This window comes from Zerene cesonia, chromosome 1 (assembly GCF_012273895.1).
Source record: "Zerene cesonia ecotype Mississippi chromosome 1, Zerene_cesonia_1.1, whole genome shotgun sequence".
NCBI lineage: Eukaryota > Metazoa > Arthropoda > Insecta > Lepidoptera > Pieridae > Zerene > Zerene cesonia.
Window position 1 is genome coordinate 9,681,687 of NC_052102.1, and position 24,438 is coordinate 9,706,124.

The following is a 24,438-nucleotide window of genomic DNA, read 5'->3' on the forward strand; positions in this document are numbered from 1 at the left end:
AAAAAAAAAAAAAAAAAAAATTATTAACTAGAGGTAATATTTATTGAGTCTCTCATTTCCTTACTATATCTGAATGTAAGCGCTTACAATTCACAGCGAAAAAAAAAACTGTGATACAGCAATTGAAATTAATCCTACTAATATTATAAATGCGAAAGTTTGTAAGGATGTGTGTGTGTGTGTGTGTTTGTTGCTCTTTCACGCAAAAACTACTGAACCGATTGAAATGAAATTAGGTACGCAGACAGCTGGACTACTGGAATAACATATAGGCAAGTTTTTATCCCGATATTCCTACGGGATACGGACTTACGCGGGTGAAACCGCGGGGCGCAGCTAGTACTCAATAATGCTCAATATGTGCTCAACATTTTAAAATTCATCAAGTCAATAAACCGCATGAAGAATGGTGCAATTTTAATTAAGCTGCAATTTCTTTATATCATTTGTAATACAGACTTATATGGAATTCATAAATACCTATGTAATATTAATTAGTATTGAAAATTTTTATTATTTTCTAATAGCTTTGTTTCTTGATTGATTTCGTTGGTTTTTTAGCATTATTGATATTCCTAAATTGTATTTAAATGTAAGAAGATTTATTTCATTATCTTAAGTATTCTATATTTTTAAAAACCTTTTTATAGAATATATTAGTAACATATTATAGGCACCAGTTATCCTCATCCAACTTTGTATAATTATCGTACATTTAGTTAAAATAATTTCATCATCAGCCCATATATGTTCCCACTTCTGGGACACAGGCCTCCTATGAGGGTTCAGGCCATAATCCACCACGCTGGCCATTGCGGGTTGGCACATATCACATGTCGTCGAACTTTTGATTCTTGGATATGCCGGTTTCCTCACGATGTTTTCTTACACCGTTTTAAGCAGTGGTGATGTTATCTACATGCGCATATAAATTGAAAATTCTATTTATTTCCTGCACGCTCGCCCGGTGTCGAACCCCAACTTGCATACACTAAACAATTAATTCTAATGAATTAATTAAGTATCAGACAGATACCTTCTATATGCAAACTATTTTTAAATTCGTCAAATTTGTAAACTCAGATTTCGAGGAATAAAAAACAGAAAAAAAAACGAAATTGGGACAAGACGAAAAAAAAACCATTTACTCCGTCCAATCATATCATCAGTATTTTCAACCTTTGACGCTAAGATCAATTTTCGTCCCGATTTTTCGTTAAACCCTATCCACGAGGGCGTAAAGTCGAAAATAGCGCTAACTAGCCAGACATAGCTTGTGCCTACAAATCATTGGCCGTGTTCAGTACTTTGGAACCAATTTCCTCTCGTCTTTCATATTGAAATGTAAGTACTCCCTGACAAATAGAGGGCGCTGTTTGTGGATTGTAGCTAAATTATTTATTGGAAATTTATGGACCTTCGCACTTTATTAATCGACTTTAAAAACGGGTATAAGCCGCGGTTATTTGTGATATTCTGGTATCTTTAATATTCATTCTATGGATTTTAAATAATATTTAAGTGTTTTTAGTTGCGCATACTTGCTTTATATATACCGTTCTCTATTAATTTAAAATTCGATCTAAACTATAGGAAACTTTAGTTATTAATAAGTTGAAAGACCTAGAACCTTATTAATCTCTATCCCATGCATATAACGTATAAAAAAATAACGACAATAAATAAATAAATTCTCCAGTACATTTGTATCACGTCGGTATGTCACAGACGTCGATCGAGTCGATTGAGTCGGCAATTACAAATGCGTTCAAATATTGCGAACAAGTAAAATCGGTCAAGTGCGTGCCGGACTATCGAAAATGGTTCCGTACCAGCTACAGAGCAACTGCAAAAATATTGGTCATCCATTCAGTGATCGTGCTAAACGTTGTTTAACCTCGTTTTTTATTATCTGTTATAGCACCAATACAAATACATAATTTCTGAAAATTTCAGCCGTCTCACTGATGATAGAGACTGATGACAGACTGACATACAGATAGAGGGACGGCGAAGGAAAGTGGAAGTGAATTATCTAAAATTTTAAAGTGTTCTCTTTCTCGTTTGTCACGATGTTGTAAATATAATACAATCTATCTATATAAATATTCAAATATAACAATATACTCTATGTACTATTTTCGTTATATTGCTATGAATTTAGAATTTGTATTTTGTTGTTTTGTATTTGCTCACTTTGTTTTGGTTTATGATTTGTCAATTCGCACGAAAATAGGACAACATATCTCAAGTCAACTCGTTCCAATACTATTATAATTTGTAAGTTCCGTATGATGATGATGATATTTCTTCTTCGATTGGACCAATACTTCAGATACGACACATAAAAATGCTCAAATAACCTTAACTTTCACATTCTAATATACGTACAATTCAACTAGCAGCAATAGAAAATTCCAGCAAGAATCAAGTACCCATTTATTTCTCAATCATTTTTACAGAGACAGGCGCATAAAACCTCCTTAAACACAGTTATTAATGATCGGTCACAACTTGTCCTTTGTCGCTAAAACAGCTCCCGTTGGTCCATAAACGAGTATCATTTTGTTTTTTTTACATAACTGGATCTCTATTAATTAATATTGTCATTGATAGATTCGAAAGAGTAGTCACTGGACCAGTTCAGCAGGTCTCGTCGTTTATATTTTTATTTATTCTAGTGTTATATGCTCCTTGTTTCACCCGGATGTGCTCGAAGAGGGGTTCGTAATTTAATTGTGTTTTATTGCGATAAGGTTGAATTGTGTAAATAAAAAAAATCAATTATTAACTCACAGTTATTTAACTATAATAAAAAATCTTTATGTTTTTTATTTACTTCATTAATTTACTATTGTATTCAATTAACGCTTGAAAAATGCGTAATTATTGGCTCCCAATCAATGTGCTTTAAATGAAACTTTAAATGAATATAATAGTATTCATTTAAAGTTTGCTTTTACTCATATGACCAAACACGGAAAACTGAAGCGAGTTCACATAAAATCGTAAAACTTTTTCTGCAATTCGAAGGACCGATCAATCTTTAGCTCGGCCGCCGGTGACGTCACCGCTGACAAGGGTCAAACGACATTTTTGTGAACTTTTCGTTTTGCCGGCAAAACAACGCGACCGCAAATTTAAATAACAACGATATACGAATATGGACCTCTTTTTGCCAACCCGAAAGCATTTCAAACTCATGCAAACTGTTCGTCAGTTTGCTTGAGTTTGAAACGCTTTTACTTTGCCGACTTATAACATTTAATTCAACTAAAATACACATATAGATTTATATGAAATAGTAGTAACAGCTAGTTATTTGATATCGTAAAACGAATTCATGTGACGTGGCGAACAAATCTTGAATTTAACCATTTATCAAAATGGGAAACTTTTGACTTAAATATAGCTATAAGTTCTAAGAGTGATTAAATCAGTAAATGGAAAAGAAATATCCTTAAATGGGACAATGACTACTTGAAGAACAGAACTCATTATTTCGTGGTAATTTGTAAGAAATAAGCGCGTCTCTTTGAAGAAAGAAATAATGCTCAATTAAACGGGCACCGCTCGTTTATTACGTGATACGTGTAATTAAAACCTCATTTACAAGAAGTTGCCGACGACGGAATTACTTCCACAGACTCAAAATAATTCACCAAATCTCGTTTTGGAAACGATACTCCAAGCAGTTGCTATATGTAAGAAATGCTTGTTTTTTGTTTAATTCTCAAATTCCCTATAAATATTTTGAAATGTTCAAAACTGGTTATCCCATTATGCATTCTATATCAGTCGTCAAAATCGTTTCCAATAACATCGATTAAAGTTAATACGGGTTCAATAAAATCACCGCTTGCGATTGTATTGGCATTTTTCCATGCCCCACGTTCCGAATTAATTTGTCTCGAGACAATTAATCGTTTCTCGTTTTCGACAATTACTTTTTTACTATATCGCAGGAATGTCAAGTGTTCCGTGGGCGTATTTGGGTAAGGTGCAATCGAATTAGAGTTGTATGGTTTCTTGCGTCATAGAAATCGATTATATGTATAGTGTTAAACGAGAAACCATTTAGGAAGCCAATGAAAGATTTTGGTGGCATCGCTTTTATATGATCTTATCTAAAGGCAAGCATAGTATTGGGGAAACAACTCTACTTGATACAAGTCATACGTACTACAGACCAGATAACGTAAAATTTGATGGAGTCGTAGAAGAGTTTAACATAATACGATTTATAAATTATGCATGATACAACTGTGTGGTACAGGAAATGTATATGTCATGGATGACAGGGTTACTAGTAGCACGTGTCTCTGGCCACAACACTACATATCTAATGAAGGAAGCGTTATGGCGCATTGTACTGGGAACACATATTTGTTAGTTACACGGTGCGGACTGTGATATATTAGCGTACAACGAATACCGAGTATTCAAATGGTGTCTACATTTTCATATAATTATGTAATGCAATTTGTGTGCCAAAATGTAAGGCATTTTCATTTTATTCGTTAAAATTGTGACAGTACATTTTAAAAGCAGTTCTAATAATAAATAATTTAGTTTTATATTTACAGCGTTTTGTTTCTCATTATGGCTTTTGGATCACAATAAGTCTGGAGTTTGGCATCGTTTTTAATTCAATTTTGTTGCATTATGACTATCGGTGTCCCGCAATACTTCTTCCCATGCTCAACCTATAGCAATTTCCGAGAACCATTCCCAGTTCCTTTGTGCGGGCCGAGGCATTTCATTCTGCTTTATTTTCATTCTCGTCATCGTCACAGTTTAGCATTGTTGCCCTTTTTTCGGTGCTCTTCGTTAGTGATCGTATTTTACGTTTTGTCGATGATAACCACCCGTCGCGTTTCATGGAATATTTTTTATTCAGTTTTTAGTTAACCTCTTTGGGGGGAGCCGCGCCGTGCCGTGTCCATGTTAACCCTGTTTGTTTAGGCTCGGGATTAATTTGCGAAAACGGATTTTAATGTTTTCGCATTTGAGTTTACAATTTAGCGGCGCGGAATGTGTTCATTTTAATTTTTATATTTGTTTCAGTTGGCTCGTGTCTAGTTTTGTGTACAGAGTTTGAATTTAATTAAAATTTTTCGTCATATTTTCTGTTCCGTGTGTATGTGAATTAGTAACATGCACGAATTCCTTTAATAAATTTGGATGTACGAATGTCGTGTTACAGGAGATAAAATGTTCAATTACTTTCACGATATATCCAGTAGTCAATACATATTTATAATGTTTATGGAGATACAGTTCGAGATACGTTATTTGCGGGTACATTCATCATAAATTTACTAAAGCCATATAATAACCATTGACCAATATCGCCATGTCTACTCCACACAGTACATACTCGAACAAAGTATGTTTTTAATTTTTTTCTTAATGTACCATAACTCCTTTTCTTGGTAAGCTGAATGCGTTTTGTTTTGATTTATAGTCTTTTGTGTACCGATACAATTATCGGTTTTATGTTCGGTCGAATTAGTGTCGGGAATTGCGTGTGTGTATTTATTTGTTTCAATAAACCGTCTCGTCTTTTGTTCGGTTTTAAGTCACTTTGTTTTTGAGCAATCAATGAAGTAACGTCCCGACATGGTGTGGCATATGTCGGAAGATAGATGACGCTTATAAATATTGCATGGGTGTTAATAGCGGTGGCTCAGTGGTGAGGACCTCGGACAAAAATGTCTAAAAAATTTATACGACAATATTACTTATGTTGTTTTCACATTGACTCGAATAATAAGAAGACTCTAAATTCCAAACACACTGTTCAGAATAATTTGTATTTAAAATCTTCAAATTAATTTGTTGTTGTAATAATAATTCTTTTTAAAACCCATCGCTTTAGACACTTAACAACGACTAGCCACGTTAAACTCTTTATAGCTCAGCCAATAACAGATGCGTTGTTTATTTTATAATCCCTATAAAATATGTTAAATAAAGGTGCCGGGCGAATAAATAAAGGTCACAAGCGACATAAATGTATGTTCATTGGATTTTATTGCCGATAGTTGTATAACTGCACCTGCCGTTTTATTTCTACGATATTCGCCGTTTGCCTATTTCGATAAAACCCTACAGTCGACGCTCCCACGTATTCTATGTGTGTATTATTAGCTTCGTAATTAAAGTATGTAATTGCATTTTATCTGGACTAACCGTCCACCCAGGCTTCGCCCGTGATGAATATATAGCCTATAGCACTCAGGGATCACGTTCATATCCAACCTGTTCCTGAGATAAGCGTGTTCAAGCCAACGAACTTTTCAGCTCAAATTAATTATTAGTAGGTAGTTAGGGGCAATGAAGCAATCTTGCCTCTATCTTGATTCTGATGTAATTATTTGAATAAACGATAATCGATTTAAGCTTTGGAGTGTAGAATCTTTAATATCAATACCATATAAATGTCACTCGTAAAAGAAATTTCTTATTGTCGCGAAAAGAAAAAAAGACAACCGTACCAATCCAATTTTTAACCGGACCAACAGTTGCTTAACCCAGATTTTTTTTTGTTGTTATATTGGCAACAACACATTATCTCTGAAAAATTTTAACTATTTCACTATCACGGGTAAAGAGATATAGGAAACGGATGCACAGACTGATACGCGGACCGTGAGCTTTAGCAATAGATCCTGTTTTTCACTTATAGGATACTCAAATTAAAAAAAATATATATCCAAACCCTTTGAATCGTTATCCACTTAGGCACACAATCCATTTTGGAGCCATACAAATAACCGTTACTTGTATTATTTGATTACTTCATTATGCTAATATCTCAAAACCATCCACATCGCAAGCATATAATCTGGATTGATTTAGCTAAGGTAAGCTTTTAATAGCTCAAATATCCAACATATTCAGTGGGGTAAGTACTAAACGATATTCAATGACTCACAGGCCGAACTATGTGTCTACAAATAATTGTTAAACCAAGGGTACACTAGACCGGGGAGGAACAATTTGCTTGCACTTAGTATGAACCTAACCACATACTTGGTGTCAGCTTTTAGGCCAGAGTCAATATTAGAATATTTGGATTGGATATTTGGTTAGGATTTGAAATTAAATGCAGGATACAGGGCTGTGTTGATATCTAGCTTATCAACTAGATAGTGCGGTTTATAATTTTTACGTAATTGTTTATTTTTTAATTTCATAAATTGCGATTTTTGCTGAAACGATGTAGTTACCTTCGTACTGTTTCTATTATATATATCTATTGATTTTTATAACTTCACGATGACCGTAACTTCAAGATGATTTCATAAAACTTCCACAAATTCAAGACGATGCATTCCAGAATGCCTTCGAAACCGTTGAGCCCGAAATTTTTACATTAAATTAACAAATCAAATCAATGACAGCTAATTTTACGTGCCTCTTGCAACTTGTAATTTGGTTAAAGCTTTTGCTCCATTTGCTCGCATCAATCTTGCGCACACGCACATTTCGAGTACATCATGACAGTTTAATTTTCGGGATCCGCTTACAAATTGCCTAATGTCGGACCACCGGGAATTTGATACGTGTCTTTGAGTTAATTATTGTTAATATTTTACTTCGAGAATACTGGTTATTTTAAAGTTAATGTTAATGCTAACGTTGTAGCCTCTTCGAGGATTTAATTCCAGTAAATCACTCACGTAGTATAAAACAAAATTGCCTTCCGCCGTCTGAGTGTGTCGGTATGCTTAGATCTTTAAGATAACGCAACAGATTTTGATGGTTTTCTCTTCTACACGCCTAAAACGGAACCGAATTGGATGAAATTTGGCACGGAGATAGTTTGGGACCCGAGAAAAGAGCGTTTATATCCCGGAAATCTCACAGGAATGCGAACAATAAGAGTAAAATACCGGGAATGTTTATGTTTTCCTCTAACTGCGCGGGCGGACTAAGTGTATCATATATAAGATAAGATTTTATTATCAGAATCAATAAAAATATAATCTTAATTAAATTTCCTTCTTCACGTTCAATGCTCGAACATTTCAATACATTCTACATAGACATAAACAGATCGCGAACAGATGTCTCCAGTCCATTAAATACAAAAGTATACGTACAATACGATCTCTTATTTCGCTGTGTCATCAAATAAAATGTGCACTCGACTGTACAAAGAATTCAGAGCGCCCGACATGGGAAATCTTATTCTATCGGATCGGCGTAAGATTCTCTTCGCGATTGTACCGCGAATAATAAATTGTTTATCGCTCGTAAAACGGTGTCGTCGCTACAAAGGAAACAACGCATTGCCAAAAATATTAGTCGATGGTACCAATGTTTTTACTAATTCACGGTTAGAGTGATAATTTAGTACGTGACCTAGTTGAATCTTTAAATAAACTAAATTTAACTAGGATTGTCTTTTTGGTTGAAATGGGCTCTATTCTAAGGACTCTCTTGTGATCGCTCGCATCGCGTGTATGACAGTGAAATATAACATTCGGAGTCGAACACGAGGATGAAGTGGATCAGCTCGCACCGAGGAAGGTACCGAACATCCACAGAAGACCAGCGTGAAATAGTAGAATGCGAATGCTACTATGTATCGTACGGAGTGTTGATTTACTACCTTACTAGCTTTTGCCGGCGGCTTCGCACGCGTTAAATTCAGAGTAATTTTGTATATGTTATTATACATATCTATATCCATCCATTTGAATCACTCTATCTATAAAAAAAACACATCAAAAACCGTTGTGTAGTTTCAAGATCTAATTATGCATACATACATATGGATCGAACTGCTTTATACTAAGTACCTAGTGATTATAATAGTTATATGAGTGTGAAGGATATATATATATAGTACCTGGATGACCGAGCTTTGCTCGGTATTTTTTGTTTCATTTTTGTTTTCTTTTTATAAACTGTGTTTTTTGGAAAATATATTTAAGTATTATTACATGAATATGACATTTTCTAAAATAGTTTCCTAGCTAGATCGATTTATCGCCCCCGAAACCTCCTATATACTAAATTTCATGAAATCGGTGGAGCCGATTCCGAGATTCTAATTATATATATATATATATATATATATATATATATATATATATATATAGATTGAGATTCAGACTGTAGTCGTCTCGAAATATTAAAAACAACTTGTTTCGTACCGACGAATCTAAAAAAAATAAATGTAACAAACAAATTCAGTTCGCTGGCGCAGAAAGTGTTAATGCTATGCTAATTTACCACGAATTTCGGGCAAGGGTGACAATTTTCAGTGTTCGATTCTAACTCGCCGGATCCATGTCTTAATTCGTCGAATCAATGAATTTGAATCACTCAGATCGCGAAGTGAAGAAATGGTTAGCGTTGCGTTGCGCTGAATTGCCTCTTCCCTAACGAGCCAGCGTCACGACTGTGTTGGAGTGTGGTGGAAAATGTGCGTTATGTCGATGCAGATACGATTTAATTTCCAATGCGTTGTTATTTTTTTTTTTTTTGTAAATGCGATTTGAACTAAAGAACTAGACATAGACTCTAAAAAAGTAGCCCACATATGTGCTAACAGATAAGATGCACCAACTTCAATACTCATCTGATCTACCGTTTTTGCGTAAACGAGCGACAAACATCCATCAACCCAATTTTCAATTGTATGGTTTTTACTTAACCTAGCACATATTATTATCAAATCGATCGACAGATCGTAAAAAATACCACTACAGTAGAAATTAAAAAGTAATTTAATAACGTCATCATCATCATCATCAGCCCATATATGTTCCCACTACTCAAACATCAAACCCCTCTCAAACCCAAACCAAAGGTCTCAAACCCCGACTTATCGATTTTGAAGGCCGAGTTTCTCACCACTGTGCAACCACTGCTTTTTTAATAACGTAATTAAGTTTTATTCTTATTAACGCTATCAGCTTATACTTTATGCCCTCACACATCAAATACATACGATGTCTTTACTCGAGACAGCCACGCGATTTTGTGTGTGCAGGTGTCTTTGAACTCAGCTGGGGGCATAATCAAAATTTTCACCACGTTTATTTGTTTTTTGTATTAATCATCACACTGATATTATAAAGGTGTAATTTTGTTTGTCATTTGTTTGTCATGTCAACAAACCATACAAGGTTTGTTCCGTCCAACACGCTGAAACTACTCAACGGATTTTGATGAAATTCGGTTTACAGACAGGGTATGAACTAACTTTGGTGATAGGTGATTTTTATGCCGATTAAATGCTCCCTTGGGATAATACAGGAATCTTGATATACGGACGGAGCCGGGACGAGCGTCTAGTTATATTTTGAATGCCAATTAGTAAAATGTTTCGTTCATAATAATAAAATCAAATTTTTTTTTTTGCCAATTCATTTTGGATGTATTTAGTGTTCCTTTAAAAACTAAAGAGCTGTTTTCTCATTTGATAATTTTGATAATTTGTATTTATTATTTGAAAAAATATATGTTTTAATTATAAATCACTATTTTGTACCTAACGATTTAATTATTGCATCTTGTAAAGCTGTTATCAACTTGCATACTTCCTTCAAAAACATATTGCGATATTTATATTGATAATAATTAGGTTATAACATTATAATATAACCACATAAAATTGGATTTATCCTATACATCGCATTACGAATATACGGAACAACGTTCAGAACCCGACATAACAAATACATCCGAGTCCCTGTTATTTATTTCACGATATTTATTCCTATTTCTTGTCATTCGGTATAAATAAGGATAGCTATAAATGTAGGTCGATTTCGCATTTACGTCGAATATAAATATTCATATTTATAACCGTCTTCAGTATAGATTACGTCAGTGCTGTTTTAGATGATAAACTTATAATAGTGACGTTTATTCTTCGATGTTTCCAAGTAATATTCGTTATTAAGTATTTCAATATTTTAATCTGTAGTTCAAGTTCACAGCAGTGGTGGCTCAGTGGTGAGAACCTCGGACATCAAAATGGATAAGTCGGGGTTCGATACCGGGCGAGCGTGCAGGAAATATATTGTTTTTTCAATTTCTCTATACATGTGGATAACATAACATAACTACTGCTTAAAACGGTGAAGGAAATTTTTAAAAGGTTGAATAAAATATTAAAAAATATTAAAATCTTTAATACCGGCACCTTTCTACAACAGCCGTTATGTGAAGTCCCGTGTCCCCTAGTGGGGTATGGGGCAGATGATATACATCTGTTTCACTGATCGATATTCTTTATGGACAAGTAGGTGATCAGCCTTCTGTGTCCTGCCAGACCGAGATATTTTTTTTTTATTGTCCCCACCGGGAATCGAACCCAGGACCCCTCGGTTCTACGCTCACGCGTTTACCACTGTACCAAGGAGGCGGTCACAGCCGTTATGTAGTCATTATTATTTTCTCATGTGTTATGAAAGATTTTAACAGAAAATCTTGTCTGGATATTTTGGCTGTAGGGTTAATTTCAATTAAGCCTTTTAGGAATAGAATAGACACCTGACACACGTCAGTCAATTGGAATGAAAGGCTCTACTATTATAATAAAATAATTAAACTCGTATATCTCAAAAATAAACAGCCATAAATAAAATTTGTGAATATTTGATTGAGTTCTTGAAAATATTAGTAACAGAATGAACAGTTATAATTTAAATATTAAATTATACTTCAAGTCTGCACTTTTCATTTATATAATACGACTTTTAAGAGTATGAAACTGAAGTGTTTGTTTGTTTCAACGCGTTTATCTCAGGAACCAGTGAAGCAATTTCAGCAATTATTTCACCATTGGACATGAACGTGATCACTGGGTGCTCACGATTATTTGATATGTACCACGAGCGAAGTCGGGACAAACCGATAGTCGTTGATAAAATATAAATTATAAATTTACAATTTACATTTATTGTTATCTATCATACAGCTATACAATTCTGTCTCTTTGCGTTTGTATACAACACTAATATTATAAATAGAAAACATTTTTATTATTGTAACGTTTTCACGCCGTAACCATTGGACCGATTTCAAAATCCACAACTTCACCAAGTGACATGAGCTATATATGTACCACGGGCGAAGCCGGGGCGAATAGCTAGCACATAAATAAAAGCAAAATATTCAACTACATATAAATCTCCCTTCAATAACTCACATTAAAATATGTCTGCGTCGTTATACGAGTCAAGGAGGTGAGAGAAATTATAAAACTTCAATTTCAAGAGCACAAGTCCCTTAATTGAAAACACTGGAGCTAAAGCTAGCTAGCTATGTTGGTATGTGCCGTAATTACTAGGGGCACTATTCCCTACCTTTTTATTCCTAAGGGTCTTTGCTCTGAGCGCATGTTGAAGAAGCGAGCGTTTTTTGAATAGTTCATTTTTCGTTGCGATGCTTGTGAAAAAACATTTAAATTTCAATTACGATACATGTATGTGTATCGTATTATTTTTAAATGGATTTAAATGCAAAAATCCATAATAAATTACCAAAAAACTTAATGGAAATTTGCTTTTGTATTAATATCGTGTCTTAATATGATGGCCGAGTTAATTTTTTATATTTAAAACATAGAAGATATTTAATATCTATCGATATAATTTCTATATGATGTTCTTAGGTTTGGAAATAACGTAACAACTTAAGACAAAAATTCCCATACATACGGACTAAATAAATAAATAACCGACTTTGTCTTACATACATCTTACAACTTTTTATAGTAAAGCAAAGGTATGGCGAGAGTTTTTCTACAAGTATTGTTTATTTTTTGGGATATACTTTTACCACTCATTACATGTTATAATTTGCACATTTTATAATTCATTCAAATCAAATAACAGTACAAAAATTCACATCATATTTATCTCATAATGTAAATTTTTATAGCGTTTTCCGCTACGCCCGTAAGTGTATCAATCTGTTGCACGTAGCAACGTAGGCCTGCACGCCGTAGCACCTATCGATCGTAGCGCTACGTAGCAGTTCTCGACGCCGTAATGACTTTTTATTTTGAACTGCGTTATTTTTAGTTTGAATGTAGCAATAACTGAGTAAACACATTTTGGTATAAAAATGTATTATTATCATAATATATTTTTGTTTTGTAATTTTTTTTTGTTCTGTATGTTTGTTTCTTTGTATGCTATGTTATGATTTCACGCCTTGGAATTTAGAAAGAAAGAAAGGTCGTTTATGACACATGCACGAACATAAAATTGAGGCAGTGTTATGTTGTAAGAGCACAATAGAGCCTTTATAATGTGTAAGCATCCAAAACATTAAAAAACCTCAGCCGATTCTGATCTAAATACAAGGCATCAACGAACGTGCGAATCGATAGGCCAGCGTTAAAAACAATGTGAAATTACCCGCTAAAAGGGGTTATTATTTCAAACGCTTCACCCTTGGCACTCACATTGGATTGATTTGACAGCTCCCTCGTTCCTCCTGTTTGATTTATCGCGCACGGGAATGTATGAGTTGGTTTGTTAAAATATTATTTACTAGCTTTTGCCGCGGCTTCGCACGCATTAATTCGGAGTAATTTAATAGGTGTTATTATACATATAAACCTTCATCTTGAAACACTATAAACTAAAAAAAAACTCCACCAAAGCCGATGCGTAGTTTTAATGATTTAAGCATACATCCTAATCTTGTTTTATACTATGTAATGATGAGGCCGTATTTTAATGAGTTGGTGACATCAAATGATTCGACACATTGAATGGTTTTCATACATTTGCAAAAATTGTGTTTTAACACAAAATAACGTGGAAATGGAGTTTTAATCATATGTTTTAACAAACCGTTAAGTCGGCTGACGTTCCTCCATAAATAAGCACGTTAAATCCGATGAAAATTCTCGTTATGAATAACTTATACACATTTTACCAGCTCTGGTATACGCGTGCCTGAAATACTCAGATTCTGTAGCTGGAATGTTTTGTTTTAGCGACGAAAGCCTCCCTGTTTTTGTTGGAAATACGGTAATAGGCAGGAAAGAAATTTTCTAATTTTTTTTTTTTTTGTATTTTTTGTTCGTACGGTAAGCGATCACTACGCGTTGCCCCTTTTTTAGGGGTAGTAAAATAAGGAAAGGATTTAGATTTATTTCAGAGGGTACGATATCACAACAACTTCTCTCTGTCTGTCCAAGAGTCTATCGCCAGAATGTATCTTGTGGATCGTGATAGGTACTGTTGAAATTTTAAGACATGATATATTTTTGTTGTCGCTATAACGCTAAAAACACATGATTTGCATGTAAACAATCGAGGTTAAGCACCGGTTATCACGGTCTTAAATTGGATGGGTGACCAATTTTCCTTACAATTGCTCTTTAAATATAGATTAACCTTCAATGTCCCGAGTTCGACTTGCATTTGACAGATTTATTACTCATACGTTTATTATATATAGATACTAATAATAAGTAAGCTTCGACCTATCCAATATTACAAATAATATCATTATCGGTTTAACTTTCTATTTTTGCTGAGTTAAAGACCATATTATAAAGAACTAAGATCGAATAAATTTGCATGATAAAGACGTTGCTTTAACTTTTTATTTGATGACGTAATTATTTAATCTGTAGTTAGACCTACAGGAATTTGAAAAGATAAATGGAATTTGAGAAAAATTACAAAGTAAAATGAACAATGAATTAAATTACGAAAGCTTAGTGAAAAATATAAAAGTTTCTTTTGAATTTCTCCCTAAATGTTAAACTGCTAGGCATAAGATTACAGTTATTATATATTCTAATGTATTTTCACAGCGGTGTTATATAATTTATAAGATTTGTATATATCCATGTCCATTATAATCTAAAGGTATTATTTTAGGTATATCTTTAATTTATGTAATTAAAAATTAATCGCCAAATGTGTTGCTAAGTGTAAAACTCGAGAACGGCTGACAAAACTGACCAATTCGGACAATTTTTGTAATGGTACAAGTGTGGTACAATGCAGATTTTTATGGCAAGAAACAGACAGACAATGTTACTTTGGTATTTATAGTATTAGTAGGGAAAATGATTAAAATAATCGCTATTGAAAGATTTATTACAGTGTCCTTTGCATTGTAATTAAATAAACTCACAACACATAATGATATCATGAAAAAATATACATATGACCCATTCGGTCAGTCAGCTTAAATGTTTCAGACCCACGTCAAACAACGTGAACAAATAAATACCTTTAAAATATTAGACGTCATCTGTTTATATGGTAATTAGTATTCGTATATTCCATACTAATATTATTATCGTAATAGTGTGTTTATTCATTTATTTGGTCTTCAACCGAGTGATTTTTTTTTCGATTTTGAGGGTAGATACTGATATAGACCGTGATGGAACATCTCATTCCCATCAGAGTTTTTTTTCGTATGCGCGGGCGAAGCCGCGAGCGAAAGTTGCTGTATTATATTTAGTTTAAGATTAAATGAAATCCCGTGAGCTTTTGCCATGCAGAAATGGTACATTTCTAGGTAGAATTGTCAAAACTTATTTGCTATATCAAGAGCTATATCTTTTGCCCGCGACTTCGCACGCGTTAAATTCAGAATAGTTCAATAGATGTTGTCATCCACATAAACCTCCCTCTTTATCTATTAAAGAAACCCCATCATAATCCGTTGTGTAGTTTTAAAGATTTAGACATATATAGGGACATAGGGACAGACGCGGGAAGCGATTTTGCTTTATACCATGTAGTGATTAGAGACTATATTTCCTAAATAGATTTACCAGTAAGGTTTACATTCGCTCTCGCTGATCCTGAAAAGCTTACGAAACTGTATATCGCGCCAAAACAATTGGAAAACGAATATTTAATACTATAGATTTGTAGCTGCATATTAACCGACTAAAAAAAGTAGAAGGTTCACAAATCAACTTCATATAGTGTTTTTGTGTTCGTTACCTCGTCACTGTTCACGGGGTGAAACCGATTTTGATGATTTATTTTTATATTCAAAAAGTGTTACTCATCACGTGGTCGCAATTAAATTTGGACTAGCTCTGCAGGCGTTTTAGTATTTATAGTAGTAGTTATTTTATATATAATAATTATTTTACCATGGACATGTGTTTTCTTTTTATTCTAATAACAAAGTACAGAGACTTCATAAAACCACTGTGTAATCTTCTACTGATATATTAGGTTTTCATCAAACAATCTAATGTTTATCTCTCTGAGTGGATTCAAGACCATGGCCGCAAATACGCCCGACGCGCACGCAAAAGATTATTGGGGTATGAATACAGGAATTTATCTCGGGATTTGCCCTATAAGGGTACGGTTATGGAACGAGCGATGAGCGGCGTGGCGAGGTTAGCGGAAGCGTATTAAACATAGTAAACCATAATATAATAATATAATAGTAATACGTACCACATGTGTGCTATGCTAATGGTTCATATGTTGTGTGTGTAATTTTTTATATTATTTATTATTTTTATATCTTTTTCAATTTCGTAGAATAAAGATAAATGTTTGATATAAAAATGAGATATTACAAACCTGTTTCAGTTTTTTATCTCTATAAATATCAAGCTGAAGCGATGTTTTCTTTAGTTAAAAGAGCTTATTTTAGGAAACACTAGTTCAAATCAAAACTGTTTTTATTTCGAATAGTTCATTCATCGAAGAAGGGTAGGCTATAGGTATAACATGACCGATACGATATAATATGACCAATACGAGTGAAGCAGAAACAAAAATGTTTAAAAAATGAATGCTTGAGAAATTTTGAAAGAATGGAAAAAATTTTATTACGAGGCGAGATTCGAACCCGCCTTCTTTGCCAAACCGTAGCAACGCCTAGCCTCTCGGCCAATCGAGACCTCGTGATAAATTTTTTTCTATTCTTTCAAAATTTCTCATTTACAAAGCATTTCAATGCTATAAAACTAAAAATTAAATGAATACTTATCATTTCGACAGACAATATTGCATAAGTTAATGTTAATGGGCACTTACAACCCAGTATACCTCGCCACGTCCCCGCCCGCTGCCATCGCCGCTACACGCTTCGCTCATATCACAGTTTTGGCCTCGGGGGACCACCGTCTCCCTCGCAATAAATGCCATTCTATATTAATGCAGTAGCTCAGGTGAAACGGCCTAATGAAATATCTCGGATTTATTTCAATAATTTTGTTATTATAACGACACGGGAATTTTTGTACAGGCTTTCTGCAGATTATACGCGAATATTTTAAATAGCATAAATATGAAAATTACCTACATATAATTTCTTAGGAATAATCTATATGTATTTGTAATTCTTTATGTGTTATGTTATCCTAAGTATAATACCTACTAATATTTTAAATGCGAAGGTGTTTGCTTTGTTTGTCGTTCTTTCACGGCGCAACGGAGCAAAAATATGGTATAATTTTTTGACTGGAAGTAGTAAACAGGCTAGACACTGTAATAAGATGTTTTTACCGATTACACGATTATATGTCATTACGTTTGAATTTCCTTAGAACGCGCGAGCGATCGCGGGCGGGTAATAGCTAACAATATATAAAAATGTTTAGAAATTAAAGTCTTTAAAAAATTTTAAACTCGATTTATTCATTATATTATTAACCCGACGTTTCGAACCCTTTACAGCGAGCGTGGTCACGGGGAGACTGCTAGTCACTCAGACTGTCGGGTTAATAATATAAGTGATAAATTGCGTTTAAAATCCGTTAAAAAGGTCTTTAATTTCTAAATGTATAATACTCGCATAAAATCAAACACAAGGAAATACTATATATAAATGTGTGTCTGTAATTGAATGTGTGTGTGTGTGTGTGTGATGAACACAAATACATCCATTTATAATTCACAATTACTCCCTCATTTGTGAGGAACACGATATTTATATGTATACACAGACATGACGTTAAAATAAAAATTCTTACGTATCTAACTTTAGCTCCGTTTATCAAGATACTCTCTCGAGTCAAGTTACAGCGGATCTTGAGTAAAATGTAATGCTTTTCAGTCAAATCTTATAAGAATAAAAGTTCCAAGGAATTGTATTACGGTACACGGTGGAAATCCCAACAGATTACTGGTCCGGGGCTGGAAATCTCGCGTTATTTTTCTATATTTTCAGCAAGTTTTACGGTGCCTTTGTAGAATGTTATTTGCCGTGTATCCAGAATGTTAAATTTGTATGATATTTTTATGCGAACGCTGTAGATTTGTTTCACGGTTGGAGTTTTGTGGGTTTGTCATTGTGGGAATAAATGTCCTTAGGAAGATGAGCTAGCGGCGCAGCTAACTGATCTTAACATTAATCTCAATACCTATGCGTGTTTCTTGCATGATCCTATCTTACGTTTACACACGTTTATAAAGAAATGCAATATACACACCGTATTTCCGTAATTTTATGTAGCTTGTTTTATAGAACGTTCCAGAAAGTCATTAACAATCTACCAAAATAAATGAAGTCTTATTATTAATGTTAGGCGATATATTCACGCACGTTCAATTACATTGCTCAATCTGTAGTAAATAAATAACATCGCCGTCGCTAAACAAGCAAACACGACGAGCAATCGATGCTGAAATCGCCATGGACCCATGGCACGACTAACTCCCGACAATTTCCTGGCTCTAATCACGTACATTTCTTTGTTACAGAGCGAAAAGGACAATGGAAAGAATTGTATTCTTTCCTGCGAGAAGCGGAAAGCCGATGACACCGACATTAATAAGGACTTGAAAAAGGTAAACTTATTATTATTGTTGTTTTATTGGAGCTCGGGTATGGCACAGACTTATTTCAATATTAATTTTATGTAATTACTAGCTGCACCCGGCAAACGCTGTCCTGCCTTACTCTGATCATTGAGAGGTATGAAAAATAGATGTTAGCCGATTCTCAAACATGCCCGATATGCACACAAAATTTCATAAGAATCGGTCAAGCCGTTTCGGAGGAGTATGGCAACGAAAACTGTGACACGAGAATTTTATATATTAGATTAGAACATTCGTCTGGTCGATTGGTAGATTGGTATAGGTCCTGAGACCGCTATGTGTATTTTATAATGCTTTTTTTTTTCTTATGGTTATTGTGTAGAATAAATTCGCTGCTTTATGGTAGGTTTCAAGACAATAGTTTATTTATCTTGCGTTAAACGCAAATGCATACGTGCACATGTTAAGCTGTTATTGGTTCTATTGGTTATAGTTGAACTAAACTAAATAAACAATTGGCGTTCTTGTAGATGAAATATATATGATGACTCCCTTATATAACACCTTTTATCGGTATAAAAATATAACGAAAATTATGTATGTAACATGAAAATAATACCATCCTGAATTCCATCGATAAGCACGAAATCTCACCTAACAATTCCAATTAACCAGCAACAATATAAACATCGAACCTGCAGCTCCAAGTCAATCAGCAACAGCAGTAACCACTGCGCCCATAGCGCGTGCTATCGTGTGCCGTTCCAGTAAAGATGATGATAAAGCCGATTGCTTATGCATTCATTGCGCAAAGAGCGTGTGGGCCGCGATAAGCCGATACCGCTTCGTAAACGAGTGTAATGGAGACGTTATGTTGATGCTAACCGCGCGAATGTTGGAGCGATTCTAAATGTGCGGTGTACGGTCAGCGAAAAATTACGTTCCTGATCGGTATTGGAAGTTTTGTGGCACGAATAAAATACAGTCTATTCTGATATAAAAAATATATTTTTACATGACAACTTGCTGTTTTTACAAATTGTTATTTTTCATTTCCTTCAAGATGTGTATACTTGTAGTATAAATGGCCATGAAAATACGTAGATCATGCTTTGGATTAACATATATTATTATGATTTTAAAATCGTATAAAAACAAGTTATGCCTGGAAAGTGGCTCTGATACATTAGCAACCTATTTCTCATTTTCAAATTTTATTTTTCAATAAATTTATTTTGAGCAGCACTCAAGCTTTGTAAAAATACTAAATTGCTTCAAGTACCAATTTCTCTGCGACTTCACAATATTTTAATGCACTTGAAAATATTCCAGCTCCATAGTATTATTGTAAGTACGGAAATTATTTCAAGTAATAAAGTAACGTTAGCAAAACAAGCGCTTTGAAAAAAGGCATGAAATTGTTTTATAAAATAGTAGAATTTGAATCTTTATCGCATGACAATAGGTTGAGACAGTAAAAATATACTCTGTCTAGAGACATAACATACGCAAAAACACGCCACTATTAGTGTCTCATTTTGAATTCGATTCTTTATTTGCGCGAGTATTACGAGCCATTAACAACACTGCGTACTCCTGAATAGTTTCTGTCACGCTACATTGTACTGTCCGATCGTAAATAAACTTTAAACGAAAGGGATTAGGTCGAAATTAAAATAGCAACAGAATAGTGTAGGAGGGACTTTAAAGGACTCTAATGTTAGATGCGTTTTAGATTTAATTAAGAGTAAGGGATTATTAACATGAAACTTCTATGGATATGGTTTGAAACACGGAATGCGATTTTAAAATACTTTTTGTATTGCAATCCTTTCTTTTAGTATTTTATTTATAGTTGCTCTAAATCTAGATATCACAGCGACCCTAATTTAGGCTAGCTTAGACATTATGATTGCATATCATATTAAATACAAAGCTAAAAATAATTGCATTTTCAAATTGTTCTTATGAAGCGATAGCAATATTTTCCAATCCACGTCTCACTGTTAATTCCTCTGTTCTTATTGATCACTTTTTAACTTGCTCCGACTTTATTTGTATCGTAAATCTTTCTGAATGAGACTTAGGGTTGTCATAATAACAAATAACTCTTAAAACATCAAAGAGATTTAATAAATTAATAAATATTCAGTGTATAGTATATTAAAAGTCTTACCTGCTTGTATCCTACCTATTCGAGGATGTTAAAATCAATCAATTGTACAAAAAAAAATGAATTTTTTTTTATAATTTCTTCGGTTTTTCTATATTATAGCTCGCTCGTTCTGCAGTTAAATATATGGACCAGTTGTCTGATAAAATATTGTTTTCTCGGTTGGCAACCCTAATTCCGGCACGGGTAGACATGTCAAACTTTCGCCTCAGCATTCAGCGGCAAGCTGCCAAAGTAGTGATTCTCTTGGTTGACGGCCAATAAATCGAATTGTACTCACATACCTTATGTTGCGTAATAAACCATTATCTGATAATGACTGTGGCTAAAAACAGAATTGTTAATATAGCGATAACGCTATGCGATCGGATTATCTAGTTGATTTAAACAATATCGCTGTATATTTAATTGTTTTGTGCATCTATTGGGTTAGATTGAATTTATCCATCAAGGCAGATATAAGTCAATGAGAAAGCATATGTCATTGTTTGAAATGTCGATGGCAACAAGCGTGTTTTATAATGATTCAAAGAATATAATCATTTAAATTTTAAAGACCATGCTAATACGGACAATCATCTGATTTCTTGTCACATTGTTTTCCAAGCGATATTGTAATTTAAGTCTTTTTTTTGTTCAATCAATAGATCTTTTAGTAAGTTGTGTGTATTTATGAGCATAATACATACGCGTGTAATGTGTATGTGTGCGTGTAACGACAGAACCGAAACCGATGCTTCGTCGCTTGTATGAATGTACGCGTGCGTCAATCTAGCTTCTGTAGTTAAGGAAATAACAAGGTATTGTAACACAACATAAAAACAAAATCACAGTCGATTAGTATCAATAAGATACACCGATAACCTGGGCGCAAATCGAGCTTTAACCTCGCGAATTATACGAAAAAGCGTCAGAAAGGTGATTCAATTAAAGTACCTCGTCTCTCCCATTCAACCATTTCGAGGTCACTTTATTTTCATTATCTTTTTCGAACGCGGAGTTTCTTAAATTTACGAGACGTATTCTGCTCTCATTTGAATAGAGCCGCTTTGAAGATGTAGGGGAATAAGAATACGAGGCAATGGCGGAATTTGTAAGGATTTGTGTGTGGCCTTGGTAAAATTATTTTATCTAGAATCGGTGGTTATTTTATACTTGAGGGATTCTTTGATATTAGATAGATAGATAGGTAAATAGATAGATTGATAAAAAGTTACAAAATAAGACGATTACATAAAGAAATATTAACTCAATTAAAATATTAGATCAGAGGACTACGCATACTATGTTAGTTTTTTTTTTTTTTTTTGTCATAGCGGGCAGCTGAGCTGGTGGTTCGCCTGATGGTAAGCGATCACCACCGCCCAAACATTCGGCAAAGGTAGTACCTCTGTGAATGCGCTGCCCGCTTTTATGGGGTAAGGGAAAAGGAAAGGATTAACGACTGGAAAGAAGGAATGGACTAGGACGGGTGAGGAAAAGGAAACGGACCTCCGGCTCCCCCACTCACCGTACGAAACACAGTGGCATGCCACTATTTCACGCCGGTTTTCTGTGGGGGTGTGGTACTTCCCGGGTGTGGTGCGAGCTGGCCCAATTCGTGCCGAAGCATGCTCGACTCCCACAATAAGAATAAGTATAAAGACTCACCGAAACTGTATAATTGACAGCCTATTTCAATTCAATTATAATGCTAGAAAAACATAGTCCGCAGAAACTAAATCGTTGTCGTAATAGTTTCGTACACGAATGGTAATGGTATCTTGATGGGAAAATTTTATTCTTAGTTTTGCCAACGGACATTTACCATGTGATAAGCGCTCCATGACAATTTAGTTGGGATTCAATTAAGTTTCAATGAAACACCATTGATTGAAAACTGAGCACATTACCAATTCTGTGAATACGTTCTGATGCGGACCTATTGAAGCCTGAGTTAGCAGACTTGAGACCTAACGATAAAGGATAAAAAGGATCGTTATTTCCAGAGTTAAAGTATTTTATTAAAAAAACGGTGTATCAAACAAATTACGTGTTTTATGTATTCTTGTTACTATTTGTAAAACAGTATTCTGGAGTATACAAATACATGTATAAAAATCAATAATTCAATTAGAAATGGCGCGCAAGTTAAACAAAAGGCTTCCAAGACAATGCGAACCTTTTCGGCCACATAAAATTATTACACCCTCCTCTCCACACAGAAACAAAATAAATATATGTGTATCACACACGACTGTATACTTAACACACACTTCTACTACAATCTGTCCTCATCTGCACAACTGATAAGATTAATTCGCTCCCGATAAATGAAAACAAACAATTATTTTTTACACTTAAAATAACTCGCCACTAAACAGGCAAAACTGAAACAATTTAAACGGGAGACACCAGCTTTCAAATAAAAAAGGCATCATCAATAGCAATTCACCCAGTAAAAAGTTATTAGGTAACGAGCACGTAAATAAACAGTCGAATAGAGAACCTGCCGCATCTTTTGAAGTCGTATAAACAATACCTTTTAACAGCGCCGTTCGCACGCGTCAAACCGCGTACATCGCAACGAGTGAAGAGCCCATAACAACGCGTAGATTGTGCCGTTTTTAAAACTTTTCTCATCTCGCCCCAGCGGAGTTTTTATAAGCGATCCGTCTCAACAATACGGCCGATGTTACGTCGATTCAATATGCTATACTTTTTGTACTTTTTTTTCCCTTTTAGAGTTCGGGACGCTTGAATGAAAACGGAAATTTGTTTAATAGTCTGTTGGGTTTTATTTGAGGTGAAAGGGATGTTTTGTTTTGATATGCACTTCTCATAATACCCTTAAGTGAAGCCGTGTCCCTAGTGGGGTATGGGGCAGATGATGTACATCTGTTTCACTGATCTATTTTCTTTACGGACAAGTAGGTGTTCAGCCTAGGATCATAATACCCTTAAGGGTGAAATATTTGATTAAAATAAAATCGTGTTAGAATTTATCGCGAATTTAGCATGTTGCATAAAAAAATATACGTATGTCTTCTATAGAAATAAAATTATAAACATATAATTAATCTTAATTGTGTAAAAATTTTATAGTATTCGTAATAAGAGCTTAAAATATTACTTAATCATTTGGTTAGCAGTCATCCAGTAGATAATTATCAGCTACCTACTGGAAACCCTTCAAATGGCTTAATAACTGCTAAGATCAACTTTTTAAGGGTTTTTAAATATGCAGCAGGGAGGCACGCAATAAAAATACCTCTGTACGGTCTACCCATCAATTCACTGACCGCTACTTACGTTACTTAATCTCGAATTCTAAAACATACGATCAAAAACAACTAGCCAGGGATGTGACTTTGAATTTAGCTATGGAGAATATTGCAATATTGTTTTTAAATAAATCTTTTAACTGGACAAAACTTATGGAACCTTCAAATTAAAATCTCCGTCAAGCTTGGCAGATGTTTTTCCTTGTGATTATACCGCGGATGATACTTTTGAATTAAAGCTTCCTTGTTGATT

General features: G+C 34.3%; 1 protein-coding gene across 2 annotated transcripts in view; it reads left to right on the forward strand.

The window, feature by feature from the left end:
* Positions 1-24,438, forward strand: part of LOC119840272 (RNA pseudouridylate synthase domain-containing protein 2-like) — a 133,610-nt gene that overhangs the window by 87,316 nt on the left and 21,856 nt on the right. For both annotated transcript variants that reach the window (XM_038366814.1, XM_038366806.1), the window contains one exon: positions 18,690-18,776. In XM_038366814.1, the coding sequence (XP_038222742.1) occupies positions 18,690-18,776 (87 nt within the window). The remainder of the gene's footprint in view (positions 1-18,689; positions 18,777-24,438) is intronic.